Here is a 19812-nt window from a genome sequence, read left to right as displayed (position 1 = left end):
CAGATAGTCAAGAGGGGGCTGCCTTAGTGGCAGCGGCTCCTCCGGTCTTTTGAGGACGCGGCTTCGCGCGCCAGTTGGGTTTACGATCCTTGGCTGCGGTAGTGGACGAGGATGAGGGCTTAGAGGATGACCAGTTAGAGGAACGAAAGGAACGAAACCTCGACTGGTTCCTGCCCTGGACAGGTTTCCTGGGTTTAGTTTGTGGCAAGGAAGTACTCTTCCCGCCAGTAGCTTCCTTAATTATTTCATCCAGTTGTTCACCAAACAGCCGGGACCCAGCAAAGAAGGGAATTTTGTTTACTTACCGTAAATTCCTTTTCTTCTAGCTCCTATTGGGAGACCCAGACAATTGGGGTGTATAGCTTCTGCCTCCGGAGGCCACACAAAGTATTACACTTTAAAAAGTGTAACCCCTCCCCTCTGCTATACACCCTCCAGTGCATCACGGGCTCCTCAGTTTTGGTGCAAAAGCAGGAAGGAGGAAACTTATAAATTGGCCTAAGGTAAATTCAATCCGAAGGATGTTAGGAGAACTGAAACCATGGACCAAAAGAACAAGTCAACATGCACAACATCTGTACACAAAAGAACAACAGCCCGAAGGGAACAGGGGCGGGTGCTGGGTCTCCCAATAGGAGCTAGAAGAAAAGGAATTTACGGTAAGTAAACAAAATTCCCTTCTTCTTTGTCGCTCCATTGGGAGACCCAGACAATTGGGATGTCCAAAAGCAATCCCTGGGTGGGTAAAAGAATACCTCGATAAAGGAGCCGAAAAACGGCCCCCTCTTACAGGTGGGCAACTGCCGCCTGAAGGACTCGCCTACCTAGGCTGGCATCTGCCGAATCATCGGCCTGCACCTGATAGTGTTTCGTGAAAGTGTGCAGACTCGACCAGGTAGCCGCCTGACCTGCCGAGCCGTAGTCTGGTGTCGCAATGCTCAGGACACCGACGACTCTGGTAGAATGGGCCTTCAGTCCAGCAGGAATCGGAAGCCCAAAAGAACGGTATGCTTCAAAAATCGGTTCCTTGATTCACCGAGCCAAGGTTGACTTGAAACCTTGAAATCCCTTACTCTGTTCCGCGATAAGGACAAGAGCGCATCAGACCGGCGCAGGGGCGCCGTGCGAGAAATGTAGAGCCGGAGTGCTCTCACCAGATCTAATAAATGCAAATCCTTTTCACATTGGTGAACTGGATGCGGACCCAAAGAGGGTAAGACGAAACGGGGATACCTTAGGGAGGAAGGCCGGGACCGGACGTAGAACCACCCTATCCTGGTGAAACACCAGGAAGGAGGCTTTGCATGACAGCTCTGCCAGCTGAGATACTCTTCTGAGTGATGCGACTGCCACTAGGAAGGCCACCCTTTGCGAAAGAAAGAGGGCAAGGCAAACGGCCAGGGAGTAAACCCTGATCAGAGCACCAGGATAAGAAGCTCCTCCAAGTCCTGTGAGAGATCTTGGCGGACGTTGGTTTCCTGGCCAGTCTCATGGTGGCAATGACATCTGGAGATATCCCTGATGACGCTAGGAGCCACCACACAGTGAGGATAAGAGCCGTAGAATTCCGAAGGAAATATGGCCCTTGAGGCAGCAAGTCAGGTCGGTCAGGGAGTGCCCACGGCTGACCCACCGTGAGGTGCCCCAGATCCGGGTACCACGATCACCTCGGCCAGTATGGAGCAACGACAGTCTGACCTGATCCTGCGTAACCCTCTGGGCAGTAGTGCCAGAGGAGGAAATACATAAGGCAGTCGAAGCTGCGACCAGTCGTGAACTAGCGCGTCTGCCGCCAGAGCTCTGTGATCCTTGGACCGAGCCATGAATGCCGGGACTTTGTTGTAGTGTTGAGACGCCATTAGATCGACGTCCGGCGTTCCCCAACGGCAACAGATCTCTAGAAACACGTGCGGATGAAGGCCATTCCCCTGTGTCCATGTCCTGGCGACTGAGAAAAATCTGCTTCCCAGTTTTCTACGCCCGGGATGTAAACTGCGGAGAAGTTGGAGGCTGTGGCTTTCGCCCACAGCCGCATCTGCTGAACTGCTCGGAAGGCTTGACGACTGCGTGTGCCGTCCTGGTGGTTGATGTACACAACCGCCTTGGCGTTGTCCGACTGAATTCGGATCTGCCTGCCGTCCAGCTACCGCTGGAACACCTTCAGGGCTAAATCCACTGCCCTTATCCCCAGAACATTTAACCGAGGGGAGGACTCTGTCGGAGTCCAGGTTCCCTGAGCCGAGTGGTGGAGGAAGACCGCTCCCCACCCTGACAGACTCGCGTCCGTCGTGACCCCAGCCCTGGCTGGGGGCCGGAAGGATTGTTCCTTCGCCCAGGAAGTGGAAAGAAGACACCACTGAAGAGAGGTTTTGCTGCAAGGGAAAAAGAGACGGTCTTGTCTAGGGACGTCGACCTCCTGTCCCATTAGCGGTGTCCGAAAGAATCGGACGCAGACAAAAAACTGCGCAAGGGAACTGCCTCCCTTGCTGTCACCATCTTCCTGGGACAGTGCATGAGGTGCCTCAAGGGGTGACTGGGCCCGAAGGAGAGATTGCACCCCTGTCTGTAGTGAACGCTGACTATGCAGCGGAAGCTTCACTATCGCTGAGAGAGTATAAAACTCCATCCCGAGAGAAGTCAGTGATTGGGTCGGTGTCAGCTTTGACCCTGGAATTTCGATGAACTACCCGAACCCCTGGATAGTCTCCAGAGCAATGGTCAGGTTGTGTTGACATGCCACCCAGGAGGGTGTCTTGACTAGAGGATCGTGCAGGTAAGTGATCACCGAGTGGCCCTGTAGGACCCTGTAGGACCGCTGCCATGACCTTGGTGAAGACCCGTGGGGCTGTCGCCAGGCCGAATGGCAGTGCCACGAACTGAAGGTGTTCATCCCTAATGGCGAAACGCAGAAAGCGTTGAAGCTCGGGTGCGATCGGCACATGGAGATAAGCATCCTTGATGTCAAATGATGGTAGGAAGTCTCCTTGTGACATCGAGGCTTCAGAGTGTTCGGCTCACTCGGGGGGCGGAGACGTTCTGAAGAAACGAGTCGGAGGGCGAGAGCAGAGCTGTATCTTGTAACCGTGAGACAGAATGTCTCTCACCCATCGGTCTTGGACTGCGGCAAGGACGAGACTGTCTAGCAACTTCATCCAATTGCTCGCCAAACAAACGGTCGCCATAAAATGGCAAACCAGTTAAGAACTTCTTGGAAGCAGAGCCTGCCTTCCATTCACGTAGCCACATGGCCCTGCAGACTGCCACTGAATTGGTGGATGCTACCGCTGTACGGCTCGCAGAGTCCATGAACGGCGTTCATGGCGTAGAACGAAAAAACCTACGCCTGAGAAGTGAAGGACACAACCTGCGTGGCAGAGTTATGTGCAACCGCAATAATCTCAGCCGGAGAAGCTGAGATAGGTTGGAGTGCCCTCACGGCTGCGAAGGCTGGAGCAAAAGATGCGACTATGGCTTCATAGATGGATTTCATCATAAGCGTTATTTGCCTATCAGTGGCAATCGTGAGAGATGGACATCTGCCCCTAATACTACGGATCTAGCCGCCAGCCTAGAGACTGGAGGATCCATCCTGTGACACTGAGCCCAACCGTTAAGCACGTCAGGGGGGGGAAGGGTAACGCGTGTCAATAAGGCGCTTAGTAAGCGCTTGTCCGTCAAGTTCTGTGCTACTGGACGGCCCCTCTGGAGTTAGAGTGATCGAAACACGCACTCCTGATGAAGTCGGGGAAGGTTCCCAGCGGGCCCGCTTAGCCTATCATAGGCCGCGGTCCGTGACGGAGTTCTCACTGTGGGAACTGGGTGTTACCCCAGGATGTTGTACCGACTCAGAGGGGCCCGGGAGCGATGAACTCACAGCTCCCTGGCCCTGTGGTATCGGTCTGGACTGCAAGGCTTCCAGTATCCTAGCAGACCCCCTGTCCATAGACTGAGTCCTGTGATGTGAAAGCTATTCAGAGATTTGCTGATTTCATCATGCAAACTCTGTCGCTGTCATCTGTGCAGTGCCCGTAATATAGCCGCACAAGAGGTTAAAATAAATAAATAAATAAATAAATATATATATATATATATATATATTATATATATATATATATTATATATATATATATATATATATATATATATATATATATATATATATATATATATATATATATATATACATATATATATATACATATATACACACACACTGCGGCACCAAGGGGGGGACAACACCTGAAAAATTGGTGCCCCCAGTGCTCAGTGAGGGGGAAGGAGGATACCAACGTATGCCCCAGCCCTCCCTGCCGACGTCCAGTCGGCCGTCCCGTCGTTACCCCTGACTGGCAGGCCCCAGAACGGGAGTATATGGCACTAGGCCGTAAGAGCCGGGAACTAAATTTAAAAACGCGGCCGGCAGACATGGCGCGGTCGGCGCGGTAGTCCCAGTCTCACAAACCAGTCAGCAACCGCTGCGGCGTTTGTAACACAGATGCTGCATGCACTGTCCCTCAGGGGACACAGAGTACGTTATGATGCAGGGCTCTGTCTGCGGGAATCCGGTGGTCTATAGTGATCAGTGAGGGGGGGCGGAGGACAGCGAGGTGTGCTCCAGCCCTCACTGTCGGCAACATACCGACCATCCCGCCCTTCTCCCTGACTGGCAGGCTCAGGGGCGGGAGTTTAACACACTAGGCCGCAAAAGCCGGGAACTAAAGTAAAAACCGCGGCCGGCAAACAGGCACGGTCGGCGCGGTAGTCCCGGACAAAAAATGCACACCGCAGTCGCAGCTGCGTCTGAGGCCAAGGTGCTTCATGCACCGTCCCAACGGGGACACAGAGTACCTGTAGATGCAGGGCCATGTCCCTGACGATACTCCGTCTCCTGTCCGGCAGGGGCTGCGGATGTGGCTTGTAGCCACCAGATTCTCTGCCCCGGGTCTCCCTCAGCTGCAGCCAGAAGTTGCTGAAAAACATGGCTGACGGCGTTCTCTGAGGAGGAGGGAGGCGTGGGCGTAGTCACAAAAAAGTGCGGGAATCTGGTGCCCCAGCGTGGGTAGTGAGGGGGGCGGAGGACAGCTCAATGTACTACAGCCCTCACTGTCGGCGTCATACCGACCGTCCCGCCCTTTTCCCTGACTGGCAGGTCTGGGGGCGGGAGAATCCCATACTAGGCCGCAAAAGCCGGGGACTAAAGTTAAAATCGCGGCCGGCCGGCAGTGCACGGTCGGCGCGGTAGTCCCGGACCCATACGCACGCCGCAGTCGCTGCAGCGTCTGGGCCCAAGGTGCTTTATACGCCGTCCCAACGGGGACACAGAGCACCTGGAATATGCGGTACTAGGCCGCAGAAGCCGGGGACTAGAGTTATAAGCGCGGCCGGCAACAAGCGCGGTCAGCGCGGTAGTCCCGGCGCACTAACACGCCTAGCAGTGCTGCAGCGTGTATGACACAAGCGCTCCATGCGCCGTCCCCAAGGTGACACAGAGTACCTCACAGTAGCAGGGCCATGTCCCTGACGATACCCAGCTCCTGTCCAGCAGATTCCCCAGGGGCTGCGGAGGGAGCACGGTCCCAGTGTCTGGAGACCGATTATGGATCCCACTTCACCCAGAGCCCTGCAGGGATGGGGAAGGAAAACAGCATGTTGGCTCCTGCCTATGTACCCGCAATGGGTACCTCAACCTTAACAGCACCGCCGACCAGAGTGGGGTGAGAAGGGAGCATGCTGGGGGCCCTATATGGGCCCACTTTTCTTCCATCCGAAATAGTCAGCAGCTGCTGCTGACTAAGTTGTGGAGCTATGCGTGGATGTGTGCCTCCTTCGCACAAAGCATAAAAACTGAGGAGCCCGTGATGCACGGGAGGGTGTATAGCAGAGGGGAGGGGTTACACTTTTTAAAGTGTAATACTTTGTGTGGCCTCCGGAGGCAGAAGCTATACATCCCAATTGTCTGGGTCTCCCAATGGAGCGACAAAGAAAGGGAGACTCGCAAGGTACTTCTTAGAGGAAGCGTCTGCTTTCCACTCTCGAAGCCACAAGATCCTGCGGATCGCGAGGGAGTTAGCGGAGGCCACCGCCGTGCGGTGAGAAGCCTCCAGAATGGCAGACATGGCGTAGGATGAAAAAGCCGAAGCTTGAGAAGTTAAGGCATCCATCTCAGGTATAGAGTCCCTGGTGAGGGAATGTATCTCCGCCAGAGAGGCAGAGACTGCCTTAAGAGCCCACACTGCCGCAAAAGACGGGGAGAACGAGGCTCCTGCCGCCTCATATACAGACTTGGCCAGAAGGTCAACCTGGCGGTCAGTGGGATCCTTTAGAGAAGTGCCATCAGCCACAGCTACGACTGTGCGGGCTGAGATTCTGGACACCGGAGTGTCTACCTTTGGAGACTGGGCCCATTCCTTAACCACCTCTGGTGGAAAAGGAAAACGGTCATCAGAACTACGCTTCGGAAAACGTTTGTCAGGACAGGCCCTGGGCTTGGCGACAGTGGCCTGAAAAGCGGAGTGGTTAAAAAACGTACTCCTAGCTTTCTTAGGTGAGGCAAACTGGTGTATCTCTACCAGAGAAGCTTGTTCCTCTGACTCTGGTGGGTTGAGGTTCAGTACGGAGTTAATGGACGCAATTAAGTCACTAACATCCGCATCACCCTCAGACAAGTCAATGTGGTACATAGAGGTAGCGTCTGAGCCCACAGTAAACGAATCCTCCTCGCCCTGCACCTCAGCTCGTGAATCAGAGCCGTGGGACGAGGAAGGAGAAGGGTCCCTGCGTCTCTGTTTAGGGGGACGGGGTCCTAGGACATGCTCTGAGAGCTCTGCAGAGCTCGGAGCAGCAGAGGCACCCTGAGAAGAGGGCTGATGCATGGTCAGCAGAGTCCGGGACAGCTGCCCCATGGAGTCGGCAAAAGACTGGGAAATAGCTTTGGAGAAGGATGCTACCCAAGCCGGGGGATCAGCCACTGGGGCTGGAGCGGCCGGAGGAACCCCTGAGGAGGCTCCAGGCTGAGACACAACCATGTTAGCACAGGCATCACAATGTGGGTATGTGCTTGGCTCTGGCAGAATGAGCTTACATGCAGTGCATATAGCGTACAGCTTTGCAGCCTTGCTCCAGGTGACAGACATGCTGCTGAGGTGGAAGCTCTGCAGCAAGAATACACTCCTATAGAATGTCCTGAGAGTGTATAATAAAGCCCACAACCAGAGGTTGTGGCTTACCAGACCGCTCTCTGTGTGCCCTCCGGATTCCACAGCTCGGACCCCCAGTAAAGCGTCAGCCTTCCTAGAAAGCAGCAGGTTCAGCAGCCAGCGCCGATCAGTGTGATAAACGCTGAGAAAATGGCGCTGGGAGGAGGAGGGGGGGCGGAGATTAGCCCAAGAGCGGGAAACCGGAGGGCTAAGGAGAGATGCAGGGGAGGGAAACATCTCCTCAGAGAGGAGTGTCCTCCCCTCTGCTGGATGGCCGGTGGGCGGCGCCACTCTATTCCCCTGCATGAATGACATGCAGGGGAAGATGAAAACGAAACTAGGCCCAAACAGAAGCCGGGGCCTAGATTTTAACATGCGGCCGACGAGCAGGCACCTTCGGCGCGGTTCTCAGGGGAAACCCCCAGAACCGGCCGGAATTTACAGTAAAGACAAAAGACATACTTTCCCCCTAATAAAAGTACCCGGGACCCCTGAAAAACGTCTCAATACTTAGCTTTTGAGACGCAGGGCCATGTCCCTGTGGGGGGGTTAAACGCTCCTTCCAGCAGGAACCAGACAGGGCTGCGGATGGAGACCGGTCTCCTGCAAGCAGAGAGAACCGTGATGGCTCCCACTTCAAACCAGAGCCTCTCAGAGGATGTTGAAGGAGCGCGGCATGTGAAGGCTCCAGCCTTGTAAAGTCAACCTTAACAGCACCGCCGACACAGTGGGGTGAGAAGGGACATGCCGGGAGTCCAGACTGGACCCGCTTTTCTTCCATATCTTTAAAATCAAAATAAAAATGAAAAAAATCAGAGAATGCATGTGTGTGTACCTCCTGAAACACAAAGCATTGAACTGGTTAGATTGTCATCCAGGGGGTGTATATAGCCCGGAGGGAGGAGCTACACGTTTGAGTGTAGTACTTTGTGTGTCCTCCGGAGGCAGAAGCTATACACCCATGGTTTGGGTCTCCCATAAGGAACGATGAAGAAATCTCTTTGTAGCTTCATTTAGATTAAAAACCCTAATCTGGGATTCTGCGGAGGTTACCTGGACTACTGGAGACGGGATTTCCCATGTTAATGAGGCAGAGAGCGCAGCGTGGAAGGGGCTTTCGGCAGCCGGGGCAGCTGGTGAACTTTGACTTGGTCGGTGACCCGCTGACTCCGTACTGGCTGAATCCGCGGCCCTGGTGCGGTACGGAGGAGCAGCTATAAGAGATGGATTTCCCGCAGAAATTACAGCTCACGAACACCTGCAAAAAATAAACCCCACAAAGTTTCCATGGTGTCCCTAAAATTAACGAAAACCCTTTGCTATTATTTTAACATAAGATGCGTCCAAGAAAACAAGGAACCGACCTGCGCCAGAGGCTTGGAGCTGGGATCCAGTTTACTCCGGTGGATATCAAACTCCGCTCTCTTATGCCAAAACCTCCAGGCGTCCAGCAGGTTCCTATAATTCTCTATCCAGTACTGGACTCGCTCGTCCTTCAGCACATCCGATGGGGAACCCTGCGAATCAAGGGAAAAGAAATCCGTATTGTTAGAAGGGAAAAAAAAAGGAATAATCCATATAATATTACTGGTGCAATCGAGTGCCACCTCCTCGTTACACATATTCCCTGCCGGTTCAGGGTCGGCACGGGGCTCACCGATGCAAACCATGGCGTAAATATCCAAAAAGGTAGAAGCAGGACCGTTAATTTCCACAGGAGCTCCACAAATGATCACAGAGGAATAAACAGGCGCATCTAAAGATAGTTTTGTGAAACACAATGTAACTCCACAGACACAAAATCAAATATACAATACAAACTTTTTTAATCACAGGTCGCATGCCATAAACAAAAAAAGCTTAAAGGGAACCTGTCATCAGAAATTTTGCTTTAAAACCTAAAAGTCTCCCCCTCTGCAGCTCCTGGGCTGCATTCTAGCAGGTTCCTGTACTTTTTGTGGCCCCTTTTAAACCAAATTAAATACTTTATAAACTTGTACCTTTTGCTATGTAAATTTTGTAAATCATCCATGGGGGCGGGCTCTCTGCTGACCGTTGGCTGTTCCTCCAGCAGATTTACGCCACCCCCCCAACGCTGAATTTCATATCTCAGGACGCCGCCCGTGGTCCCGCGCATGCGCTGTGTGACTGTAGCAGGACTGTGCACTGTGTGCACGTGTGACCGCTGGTGACGTTTTGCGCAGGCAAGAGGTTATGGGCGGCGCAGTGAGTGTCATCAGCAAGTGCCGCCCATAACCTCGTGACCGCACTTTCCCCTCTTCCTCCAGCGTTCTGCGCAAGCGCTTGCTGGCCAGATGACCCGACGTCACCTCTTTCCCATCTTGCCTTGCTGCAGGGTAAGATGGGATGGAGGAGACGTCGGGTCATTTGGCCGGCGAGCGCTTGCGCAGAACGCTGGAGGTAGTGGGGGAAAGCGCGTCCACGAGATTATGGGTGGGCACTTGCGATGCAATCACAGCGCCGCCCATAATCTCTTGGACACGTCACCAGCGATCCTGGCGTGGGCGGCACCACGGGCGCAGTGGGCGGCGTCCTGATGGATGAAATGGAGCGTGGGGGGACGGCGTCAATGTGCTGGAGGAACAGCAACGGTCAGCAGAGAGCCCGCCCCCATGGACGATTTACAAAATTTACATAGCAAAAGGTACGAGTTTATAAAGTATTTAATTTGGTTTAAAAGGGGCCACAAAGTACAGGAACCTGCTAGAATGCAGCCCACGAGCTGCAGAGGGGGACACTTTTAGGTTTATAGCTATATTTCTGATGACAGGTTCCCTTTAATCATGGACAAGTCGAACACATCCTGCAGGCAACGGCAATGTGACACTATGTGGCAAGCATTAGATGCAATGTCGCACTGTGACACTTACCTGTCTCCTCGTAGTCCTCTATATTTGCCAAAAGTAAATTTTGAGATTTATATTCACCTCTAGTTACAATACAAAACTTGATTACGCTGCGCAGATGCTGGTGATTGCCATCTTAGGCCCATTCCACACATCATTTTTTTGCCATCAGTCACAATCCGTCCTATTTCGACGGATCCATCGAAAAATATTTCTCCGTCGGATGGAGATGACGTCCACAATTATGTTTTTTGTGTATATCGAAAAAACAAACAGCGAAGGATCTGTCGCCGTCCGTAGTTTGGTAGAATGGAAGCCTATGGGCACAGGATCCGTCGTCAACCGTCAAATCACTGAATCCAGTGACGTATACCATATTTTTAACTGAGCATGCTCCAATTATTATAGTGTGTCCACCCATATCCTGTCCGCTGCCATTAATTTGAGAACGGCGGCAGCTATAGGCATAGAAGTGGTGTCTAGGTATAGTAAAGAAGCCATGCGCTACGCAATGAAACCACCTATAGCGCCACCTGGTGGAAAACAACGGAGTTAGCATTTTTATCTCACAGACGGAACGAGATAGAGAAAAAAAAAGTGAATTACAAAGAAGGGAATTTTGTTACTTACCGTAAATTCCTTTTCTTCTAGCTCCAATTGGGAGACCCAGACGATTGGGTGTATAGCTACTGCCTCCGGAGGCCACACAAAGTATTACACTAAAAAGTGTAAGGCCCCTCCCCTTCTGCATATACACCCCCCGTGGGATCACGGGCTCCTCAGTTTTAGTGCAAAAGCAAGAAGGAGGAAAGCCAATAACTGGTTAAACAAATTCAATCCGAAGGAACATCGGAGAACTGAAACCATTCAACATAAACAACATGTGTACCCGAAAAAACCAAAAATCCCGAAGGAAACAGGGCGGGTGCTGGGTCTCCCAATTGGAGCTAGAAGAAAAGGAATTTACGGTAAGTAACAAAATTCCCTTCTTCTTCGGCGCTCCATTGGGAGACCCAGACGATTGGGACGTCCAAAAGCAGTCCCTGTTAGGGCCGTAAAACAGCCCTTCCCTACATGGAGGCAACCGCCGCCTGCAGGACTCTTCTACCTAGGCTGGCATCCGCCTAAGCGTAGGTATGCACCTGATAATGCTTGGGAAAGTGTGCAGACTCGACCAGGTAGCTGCCTGGCACACCTGCTGAGCCGTAGCCTGGTGCCGTAATGCCCAGGACGCACCCACGGCTCTGGTAGAATGGGCCTTCAGCCCTGATGGAACCGGAAGCCCAGAAGATCGGTAAGCTTCAAGAATTGGTTCCTTGATCCATCGAGCCAGGGTGGATTTGGAAGCCTGCGACCCTTTACGCTGACCAGAGTCAAGTACAAAGAGTGCATCCGAGCGGCGCAGGGGCGCCGTGCGGGAAATGTAGATTCTGAGTGCTCTCACCAGATCCAACAAATGCAAATCCATTTCATATCGATGAACTGGATGAGGACAAAAGGAAGGTAAGGAGATATCCTGATTGAGAAGAAAGGGGGATACCACCTTAGGGAGAAACTCCGGAATCAGGCGCAGCACTACCTTGTCTTGGTGAAACACCAGGAAGGGAGCTTTGGCTGACCGCGCTGCTAGTTCGGACACTCTCCGAAGAGATGTGACCGCTACCAGAAAGGCCACTTTCTGTGAAAGTCGAGAAAGTGAAACATCCCTCAGAGGCTCGAAGGACGGCTTCTGGAGAGCAATTAGTACCCTGTTCAGATCCCATGGGTCTAACGGCCTCTTGTACGGAGGGACAATGTGACAAACCCCCTGCAGGAACGTGCGTACCTGAGGAAGTCGTGCTAGGCGCTTCTGAAAGAATACAGACAGCGCTGGGACTTGTCCTTTAAGGGAGCCGAGCGACAAACCTTTTTCCAAACCAGAGCAGGAAGGAAAGAAAAGTAGGCAATGCAAATGGCCAGGGAGACACTCCCTGAGCAGAGCACTAAGATAAGAATATCTTCCACGTCCTGTGGTAGATCTTGGCAGACGTCGGCTTCCTAGCCCGTCTCATGGTGGCAATGACGTCTTGAGATAATCCTGAAGACGCTAGGATCCAGGACTCAATGGCCACACAGTCAGGTTCAGGGCCGTAAAATTCAGACAGAAAAAACGGCCCTTGGGACAGTAAGTCTGGCCGGTCTGGTAGTGCCCACGGTTGGCCGACCGTGAGATGCCACAGATCCGGGTACCACGACCTCCTCGGCCAGTCTGGGGCGACGAGGATGGCGCGGCGGCAATCGGAGCTGATCTTGCGTAGCACTCTGGGCAACAGTGCCAGAGGGGGAAACACATAGGGTAGCTGGAACTGCGACCCATCCTGAACTAAGGCGCCTGCCGCCAGAGCTCTTTGATCGTGAGACCGCGCCATGAAAATCGGGACCTTGTTGTTGTGCCGAGACGCCATTAGGTCGACGTCCGGCATCCCCCAGCGGCTACAGATTTCCTGAAACACGTCCGGGCGCAGAGACCATTCCCCTGCGTCCATACCCTGGCGACTGAAGAAGTCTGCTTCCCAGTTTTCTACGCCCGGGATGTGAACTGCGGATATGGTGGATGCTCTGTCTTCCACCCACATCAGAATCCGCCGGACTGCCTGGGAGGCTTGCCGACTGCGTGTTCCGCCTTGGTGGTTGATGTATGCCACCGCTGTGGAGTTGTCCGACTGAATTCGGATCTGTTTGCCTTCCAGCCACTGCTGGAAGGGTTGCAGGGCAAGATACACTGCCCAGATTTCCAGAACATTGATCTGAAGGGTGGACTCTTGCTGAGTCCACGTACCCTGAGCCCTGTGGTGGAGAAAGACTGCTCCCCACCCTGACAGACTCGCGTCTGTCGTGACCACCGCCCAGGATGGGGGTAGGAAGGACTTTCCTTTTGACAATGAGGTGGGAAGAAGCCACCACTGAAGAGAGTCCTTGACCGTCTGAGAAAGGGAGACGTTCCTGTCTAGGGACGTCGACTTCCCATCCCATTGGCGGAGAATGTCCCATTGCAGTGGACGCAGATGAAACTGCGCGAAAGGGACTGCCTCCATTGCTGCTACCATCTTCGCTAAGAAGTGCATGAGGCGTCTTAAGGGGTGTGACTGGCCTTGAAGGAGAGACTGCACCCCCGTCTGTAGTGAACGCTGTTTGTCCAGCGGAAGCTTCACTATCGCTGAGAGAGTATGAAACTCCATGCCAAGATATCTCAGCGATTGGGTCGGGGTCAGAATTAACTTTGAAAAGTTGATGATGCACCCGAAACTCTGGAGAGTCTCCAGCGCAACGTTCAGGCTGTGTTGGCATGCCTCTTGAGAGGGTGCCTTGACAAGTAGATCGTCCAAGTAAGGGATCACAGAGTGACCCTGAGAGTGCAGGACTGCTACCACTGCTGCCATGACCTTGGTGAAAACCCGTGGGGCTGTCGCCAGACCGAAGGGCAGGGCTACGAACCGAAGATGCTCGTCTTCTATAACGAATCGTAGCAAACACTGGTGCTCTGGAGCAATCGGCACGTGGAGATAAGCATCCTGATGTCTATTGATGCTAGGAAATCTCCTTGAGACATTGAGGCAATGACGGAGCGGAGGGATTCCATCCGGAACCGCCTGGTTTTCATGTGTTGAGCAGTTATAGGTCCAGAACGGAACGGAAAGAGCCGTCCTTTTTTGGCACCACAACCAGATTGGAGTAAAAACCGTGACCTTGTTCCTGCAGAGGAACAGGGATTACCACTCCTTCTGCCTGCAGAAGAGCATCGGCTCGGTCGGGAGGTGGGGAAGTTCTGAAGAATCGAGCCGGAGGACGAGAACAGAACTCTATCCTGTACACGTGAGACAAAATGTCTCTCACCCACCGGTTTTTGACCTGTGGCAGCTAAATGTCGCCAAAGCGGGAGAGTCTGCCACCGACCGCGGATGCGGAGAGAGAGGGCTGAAAGTCATGAGGAAACCGCCTTGGTAGCGGTTCCTCCGGCTGCCTTCTTTGGGCGTGATTGAGCCCGCCAGGAATCAGAGCCCCTCTGAGCCTTTTGAGTCCTTATGGACGAGGAAAACTGGGACCTGCCCGAGCCTGGAAAGGATCGAAACCTCGACTGTCCTTTCCTCTGTTGGGTTTTGTTTGATCTGGGCTGGTGTAAGGAAGAATCCTTACCCTTGGACTGTTTAATGATTTCATCCAATCGCTCACCAAACAGTCTGACACCAGATAATGGCAAACTGGTTAAACACTTTTTGGAAGCAGAATCTGCCTTCCATTCCCTTAACCACAAGGCTCTGCGTAAAAACCACGGAGTTGGCGGACGCCACTGACGTACGGCTCGTAGAGTCCAGGACAGCATTAATAGCGTAAGTCGCAATGCAAACATATGCGAGGTTAAGGACGCCATCTGCGGCACAGATATACGTGTGACAGTGTCCACCTGCGCAAGACCGGCTGAAATAGCTTGGAGCGCCCATACGGCTGCGAATGCCGGAGCAAACGACACGCCGATAGCTTCATAGACAGATTTCAACCAGAGGTCCATCTGTCTGACAATGGCATCTTTAAGTGAAGTCCCATCTTCCACTGCAACTATGGATCTAGCCGCAAGCCTGGAGATTGGGGGATCCACCTTTGGACACTGGGTCCAGCGCTTGACCACGTCAGGGGGAAAGGGATAACGTGTATCCTTAAGACGTGTGGAGAAACGCTTGTCTGGATAAGCGTGGTGTTTCTGGACTGCTTCTCTGAAGTCAGAGTGGCCCAAAAAAGTACTGAATTTACGCTTGGGATACCTGAAATGGAATTTCTCCTGCTGCGAAGCTGACTCCTCCACTGGAGGGGCTGAGGGAGAAATATCCACCAGTCTATTGATGGACGCTATGAGATCATTCACCATGGCGTCACTATTAGGAGCATCCAGATTGAAAGCGGTCTCAGGATCAGAATCCTGATCAGCTACCTCTGCCTCATCATACAGAGAATCCTCTCGCTGAGACCCTGACTAGTGTGTGAAGTCGAGGGTCTCTCCCAGCGAGCTCGCTTAGGCTGACTGGGACTGTCGTCCGTGCAGAGCCTTCAGCCTGGGATGTATGGGACCCCCTTGGAGCACGTATTAGTTCCAACTGAGGGAGACCGGGGGGCATTGTTCAACAGTGCCCATTGTCTGAGTCACCGGCCTGGACTGCAAGTTTCTAGAATCTTGGTCATAGTCCCAGACATTTTATCCGCAAAAAACTGCAAACTCTGTCCTCTGGACAGTTTCACAGGTGGCTCTCTCTGGGCCACCACTAGCAGAGACTCTACCCAATGGGGGTTAGTGGAACCTGCCGGTAAAACAGCCTCACATGCGGTACAGACAGCATAGAAAGCCTGTGCCTTGGCACCCTTGCTTTTCTGCGGACGACATGCTGTTGTCTCCTCAGAGCAATCCAGGGGTATCTAGCCAAGAAGCGACCGTACAGTGCAAATATAGGTACAAGCATAAAGTACACAAAACACTGTGACACTAGTGGGGTCAGCACCAAGGTGCTGCTTACCGCCCGCTTAAGCGGGTGTGTGGTCGCCAGAATCCCTTGACCGGGTCTCCCAGAGCCTGTGTCCGTTCTCCAGCTTAGACTGCATGCAGGAATGGCTGCCGGCGTCCTGTGAAGAGGGGCGGGCCGTGGGCGTGCCCCAGACAACGAGCGGGAAACTGGCGTCCCACTGTGCCCAGTGAGGGGGCTGGAGTATGTAAATAAGACTCCCGCCCTCGGTGCTGACCATTGTACAGCGTCCCGCCCCTTCCCTGACTGGCAGGCCCGGGGGCGGGAAGGAAACGAAACTAGGCCGCAAAAGCCGGGGACTCGATTTATAAGCGCTGCCGTCGTAAAAGCACGGTCAGCGCGGAAGTCCCCGGCGCACCACAAGTCTCATCCGCGCCGCAGCTTCTAGCAGCGGCCGGCGCGGCAGTTTCCCACACATTAACTCACTCAGCTAAGCTGCAGTGAGTATAGCCCCAGCGCGCAGCGCTGTTGTCCCCGGCGCACTAACACACCCAGCATGCTGGTGTGTGTGTGCGTGGTCTGTACGGGGACACAGAGTACCTTAACGTTGCAGGGCCTTGTCCCTGACGATACTCAGCTCCATTCCAGCAGGATCTCCGGGTCTGTGGATGGAGCCCGGCCTCAGAGCCTGGAGGCCGGTAAGATCCCACTTCACCCAGAGCCCTCAGGGGGATGGGGAAGGAAAGCAGCATGTGGGCTCCAGCCTCCGTACCCGCAATGGGTACCTCAACCTTAACAAACACCGCCGACAAAAGTGGGGTGAGAAGGGAGCATGCTGGGGGCCCTAGTATGGGCCCTCTTTTCTTCCATCCGACATAGTCAGCAGCTGCTGCTGACTAAACAGTGGAGCTATGCGTGGATGTCTGACCTCCTTCGCACAAAGCATAAAACTGAGGAGCCCGTGATCCCACGGGGGGTGTATATGCAGAAGGGGAGGGGCCTTACACTTTTTAGTGTAATACTTTGTGTGGCCTCCGGAGGCAGTAGCTATACACCCAATCGTCTGGGTCTCCCAATGGAGCGCCGAAGAAATTGTAGGGCATCATCAATTCAATACAAATCGACACCTTGCATACAGAAATGCTATGATATGAAACCCATGACCCCCCCCCGAAAAAACATTGAATGCTGGCCACGCATATGGCGCTTATTTAACTTTGATGCTCAAAGTGTCCCCCGTCAGCTGCAATGCACATCTGGACTCTGCACAGTATACTGTATCTTGCTGCACGTTGTGCAATATGGTAGGTGACACGTTTGCACAAGCATCTGTGAAACGTCGTCGTGGGTCCTGCAATGTTGGGGGAGGGGTCGCATACACCTGCTGTTTGTTGTGACCTCACAGAGAGAAGTCCAATGGGGTCAGGTCAGGTGAGCGGAGGCCACTCCACACAGCCACCATACCCCATGACTTGTAGGAAGGTCTCCATGAGGGATCGCTTCACGTCCGCAGCCTTGTGAGCTTTACACATTCTAATCATAGCATTTCTGTATGCAAGGTGTCGATTCGTATTGAATTGATGATGCCCTACAACTTTGTAATTCACTTTTTTTCTTTATCTTGTTCCGTTTGACATAAAAATGCTAACTCTGTTGTTTTCCACCAGGTGGCGCTATAGGTGGTTTCATTGCGTAGCGCATGGCTATTTTACTATACCTAGACACCACTTCTATGCCTATAGCTGCCGCCGTTCTCAAGTTAATGGCGGTGGACAGGATATGGGTGGACACACTATATCCCCCAGCTAGTTGGATCCGGCGAAAAACGGATCCGTCACATCAGTTTAGCCACAATCTGCGACGGATCCGTCGATAAAACGGATTGTGACTGATGGCAAAAAAACCGATGTGTGAAAGGGGCCTTAGGCAGCACAATCTGGCTCACCGCGTATCACCGATTCATTAATTCTACTCCTAAAACTCTCGTGGCCCGATCCCCTCTACTCCCTGATGTCAGTCTCCTGCGCCTGATATTAAGGAGCTACCGGAGAAGTGATGGGAACACCTACCTGCAGCATGCAGTAACTCGCAGTCTGTATGTCGCCCGTTCTATCCACGTAACTTTCAATCAGGTCCACTCCGTCCTTCGTCAGTCCGGTCAGGACGATCCCCTCGAGGTTTCCAACGTCCCTCATGTCCTGCGTCAGCTTGTCGATGTATTTAATTAACTGCAAAATAGAAAAAAGCCGCATAATAAAAATACTCAACCAACGAAAGCATTCTACAGCGAGATCAAACCCCTTTGGCACTGCATAGAGCTTTCACTTATAGGTAGGAGAATGTTATAACAGATTCTAGCAGTACGCCATAAGTGGAAACAGTGGGGAATGGCCTCGAAAACTGACGAGGATGCCCGGCTGGTAATATGGGTGAAATGGTTGGTTCACCTATTGTCAGCCTTAGGGCAAGTTCACTTCCGTTGTTTTGCTTCCGTCAGGTCCGTCGTTGCGACGCGTCGATTTTTAGATGTCAACTGACGCAACAGATGTGTTACTTCACTGGATTCCGTTCACAGGAATCCTGGGAAAGAAGGGAATTTTGTTACTTACCGTAAATTCCTTTTCTTCTAGCTCCTATTGGGAGACCCAGACGATTGGGTGTATAGCACTGCCTCCGGAGGCCACACAAAGCAATTACACTAAAAAGTGTAAGGCCCCTCCCCTTCTGGCTATACACCCCCAGTGGGATCACTGGCTCACCAGTTTTAGTGCAAAAGCAAGAAGGAGGAAAGCCAATAACTGGTTTAAACAAATTCACTCCGAAGTAACGTCGGAGAACTGAAAACCATTCAACATGAACAACATGTGTACCCGAAAAACAACCAAAAATCCCGAAGGACAACAGGGCGGGTGCTGGGTCTCCCAATAGGAGCTAGAAGAAAAGGAATTTACGGTAAGTAACAAAATTCCCTTCTTCTTCGGCGCTCCATTGGGAGACCCAGACGATTGGGACGTCCAAAAGCTGTCCCTGGGTGGGTAAAGAAATACCTCATGTTAGAGCTGCAAAGACAGCCCTCCCCTACGGGGAGGCAACTGCCGCCTGCAGGACTCTTCTACCTAGGCTGGCGTCCGCCGAAGCATAGGTATGCACCTGATAATGTTTGGTGAAAGTGTGCAGACTCGACCAGGTAGCTGCCTGGCACACCTGTTGAGCCGTAGCCTGGTGTCGTAATGCCCAGGACGCACCCACGGCTCTGGTAGAATGGGCCTTCAGCCCTGATGGAACCGGAAGCCCAGCAGAACGGTAGGCTTCAAGAATTGGTTCTTTGATCCATCGAGCCAGGGTGGCCTTGGAAGCCTGCGACCCTTTGCGCTTACCAGCGACAAGGACAAAGAGTGCATCCGAACGGCGCAGGGGCGCCGTGCGGGAAATGTAGATTCTGAGTGCTCTCACCAGATCTAACAAATGTAAATCCTTCTCATAGCGATGAACTGCATGAGGACAAAAAGAAGGCAAAGAGATATCCTGATTAAGATGAAAAGAGGATACCACCTTCGGGAGAAACTCCTCAATGGGTCGCAGCACTACCTTGTCCTGGTGGAAGACCAGGAAGGGAGCCTTGGATGACAGCGCTGCTAGCTCAGACACTCTCCGAAGAGATGTGATCGCTACCAGAAAAGCCACTTTCTGTGATAGTCTAGAAAGTGAAACCTCCCTCAGAGGCTCGAAGGGCGGCTTCTGGAGGGCAACCAGTACCCTGTTCAGATCCCATGGATCTAACGGCCGCCTGTACGGGGGTACGATATGACAAACCCCCTGCAGGAACGTGCGTACCTTAGAAAATCGTGCTAGACGCTTCTGAAAAAAGACGGATAGCGCCGAGACTTGCCCTTTAAGGGAGCCGAGCGACAAACCTTTTTCTAACCCAGATTGCAGGAAAGAAAGAAATGTAGGCAATGCAAATGGCCAGGGAGACACTCCCTGAGCAGAGCACCAGGATAAGAATATCCTCCACGTTCTGTGGTAGATCTTAGCGGACGTGGGCTTCCTAGCCTGTCTCATGGTGGCAACGACCCCTTGGGATAATCCTGAAGACGCTAGGATCCAGGACTCAATGGCCACACAGTCAGGTTCAGGGCCGCAGAATTCCGATGGAAAAACGGCCCTTGGGACAGCAAGTCTGGTCGGTCTGGTAGTGCCCACGGTTGGCCGACCGTGAGATGCCACAGATCCGGATACCACGCCCTCCTTGGCCAGTCTGGG

At 52.8% G+C, this 19812-nt stretch overlaps 1 protein-coding gene across 1 annotated transcript in view; it reads right to left on the bottom strand.

The window, feature by feature from the left end:
- Positions 1–19812, bottom strand: part of MIOS (meiosis regulator for oocyte development) — a 121795-nt gene that overhangs the window by 42604 nt on the left and 59379 nt on the right. Inside the window, exons 7-9 of the mRNA XM_075316870.1 lie at positions 17619–17777; positions 8561–8713; positions 8250–8454 (exon numbers count right to left, since the gene is read on the bottom strand). Of these exons, the coding sequence (XP_075172985.1) occupies positions 8250–8454; positions 8561–8713; positions 17619–17777 (517 nt within the window). The remainder of the gene's footprint in view (positions 1–8249; positions 8455–8560; positions 8714–17618; positions 17778–19812) is intronic.

This window comes from Anomaloglossus baeobatrachus, chromosome 6 (assembly GCF_048569485.1).
Source record: "Anomaloglossus baeobatrachus isolate aAnoBae1 chromosome 6, aAnoBae1.hap1, whole genome shotgun sequence".
Classification (NCBI taxonomy): Eukaryota; Metazoa; Chordata; class Amphibia; order Anura; family Aromobatidae; genus Anomaloglossus; species Anomaloglossus baeobatrachus.
The sequence above is the reverse complement of the archived record's forward strand: the minus strand, read 5'-3'. Positions and strand labels throughout refer to the sequence as shown.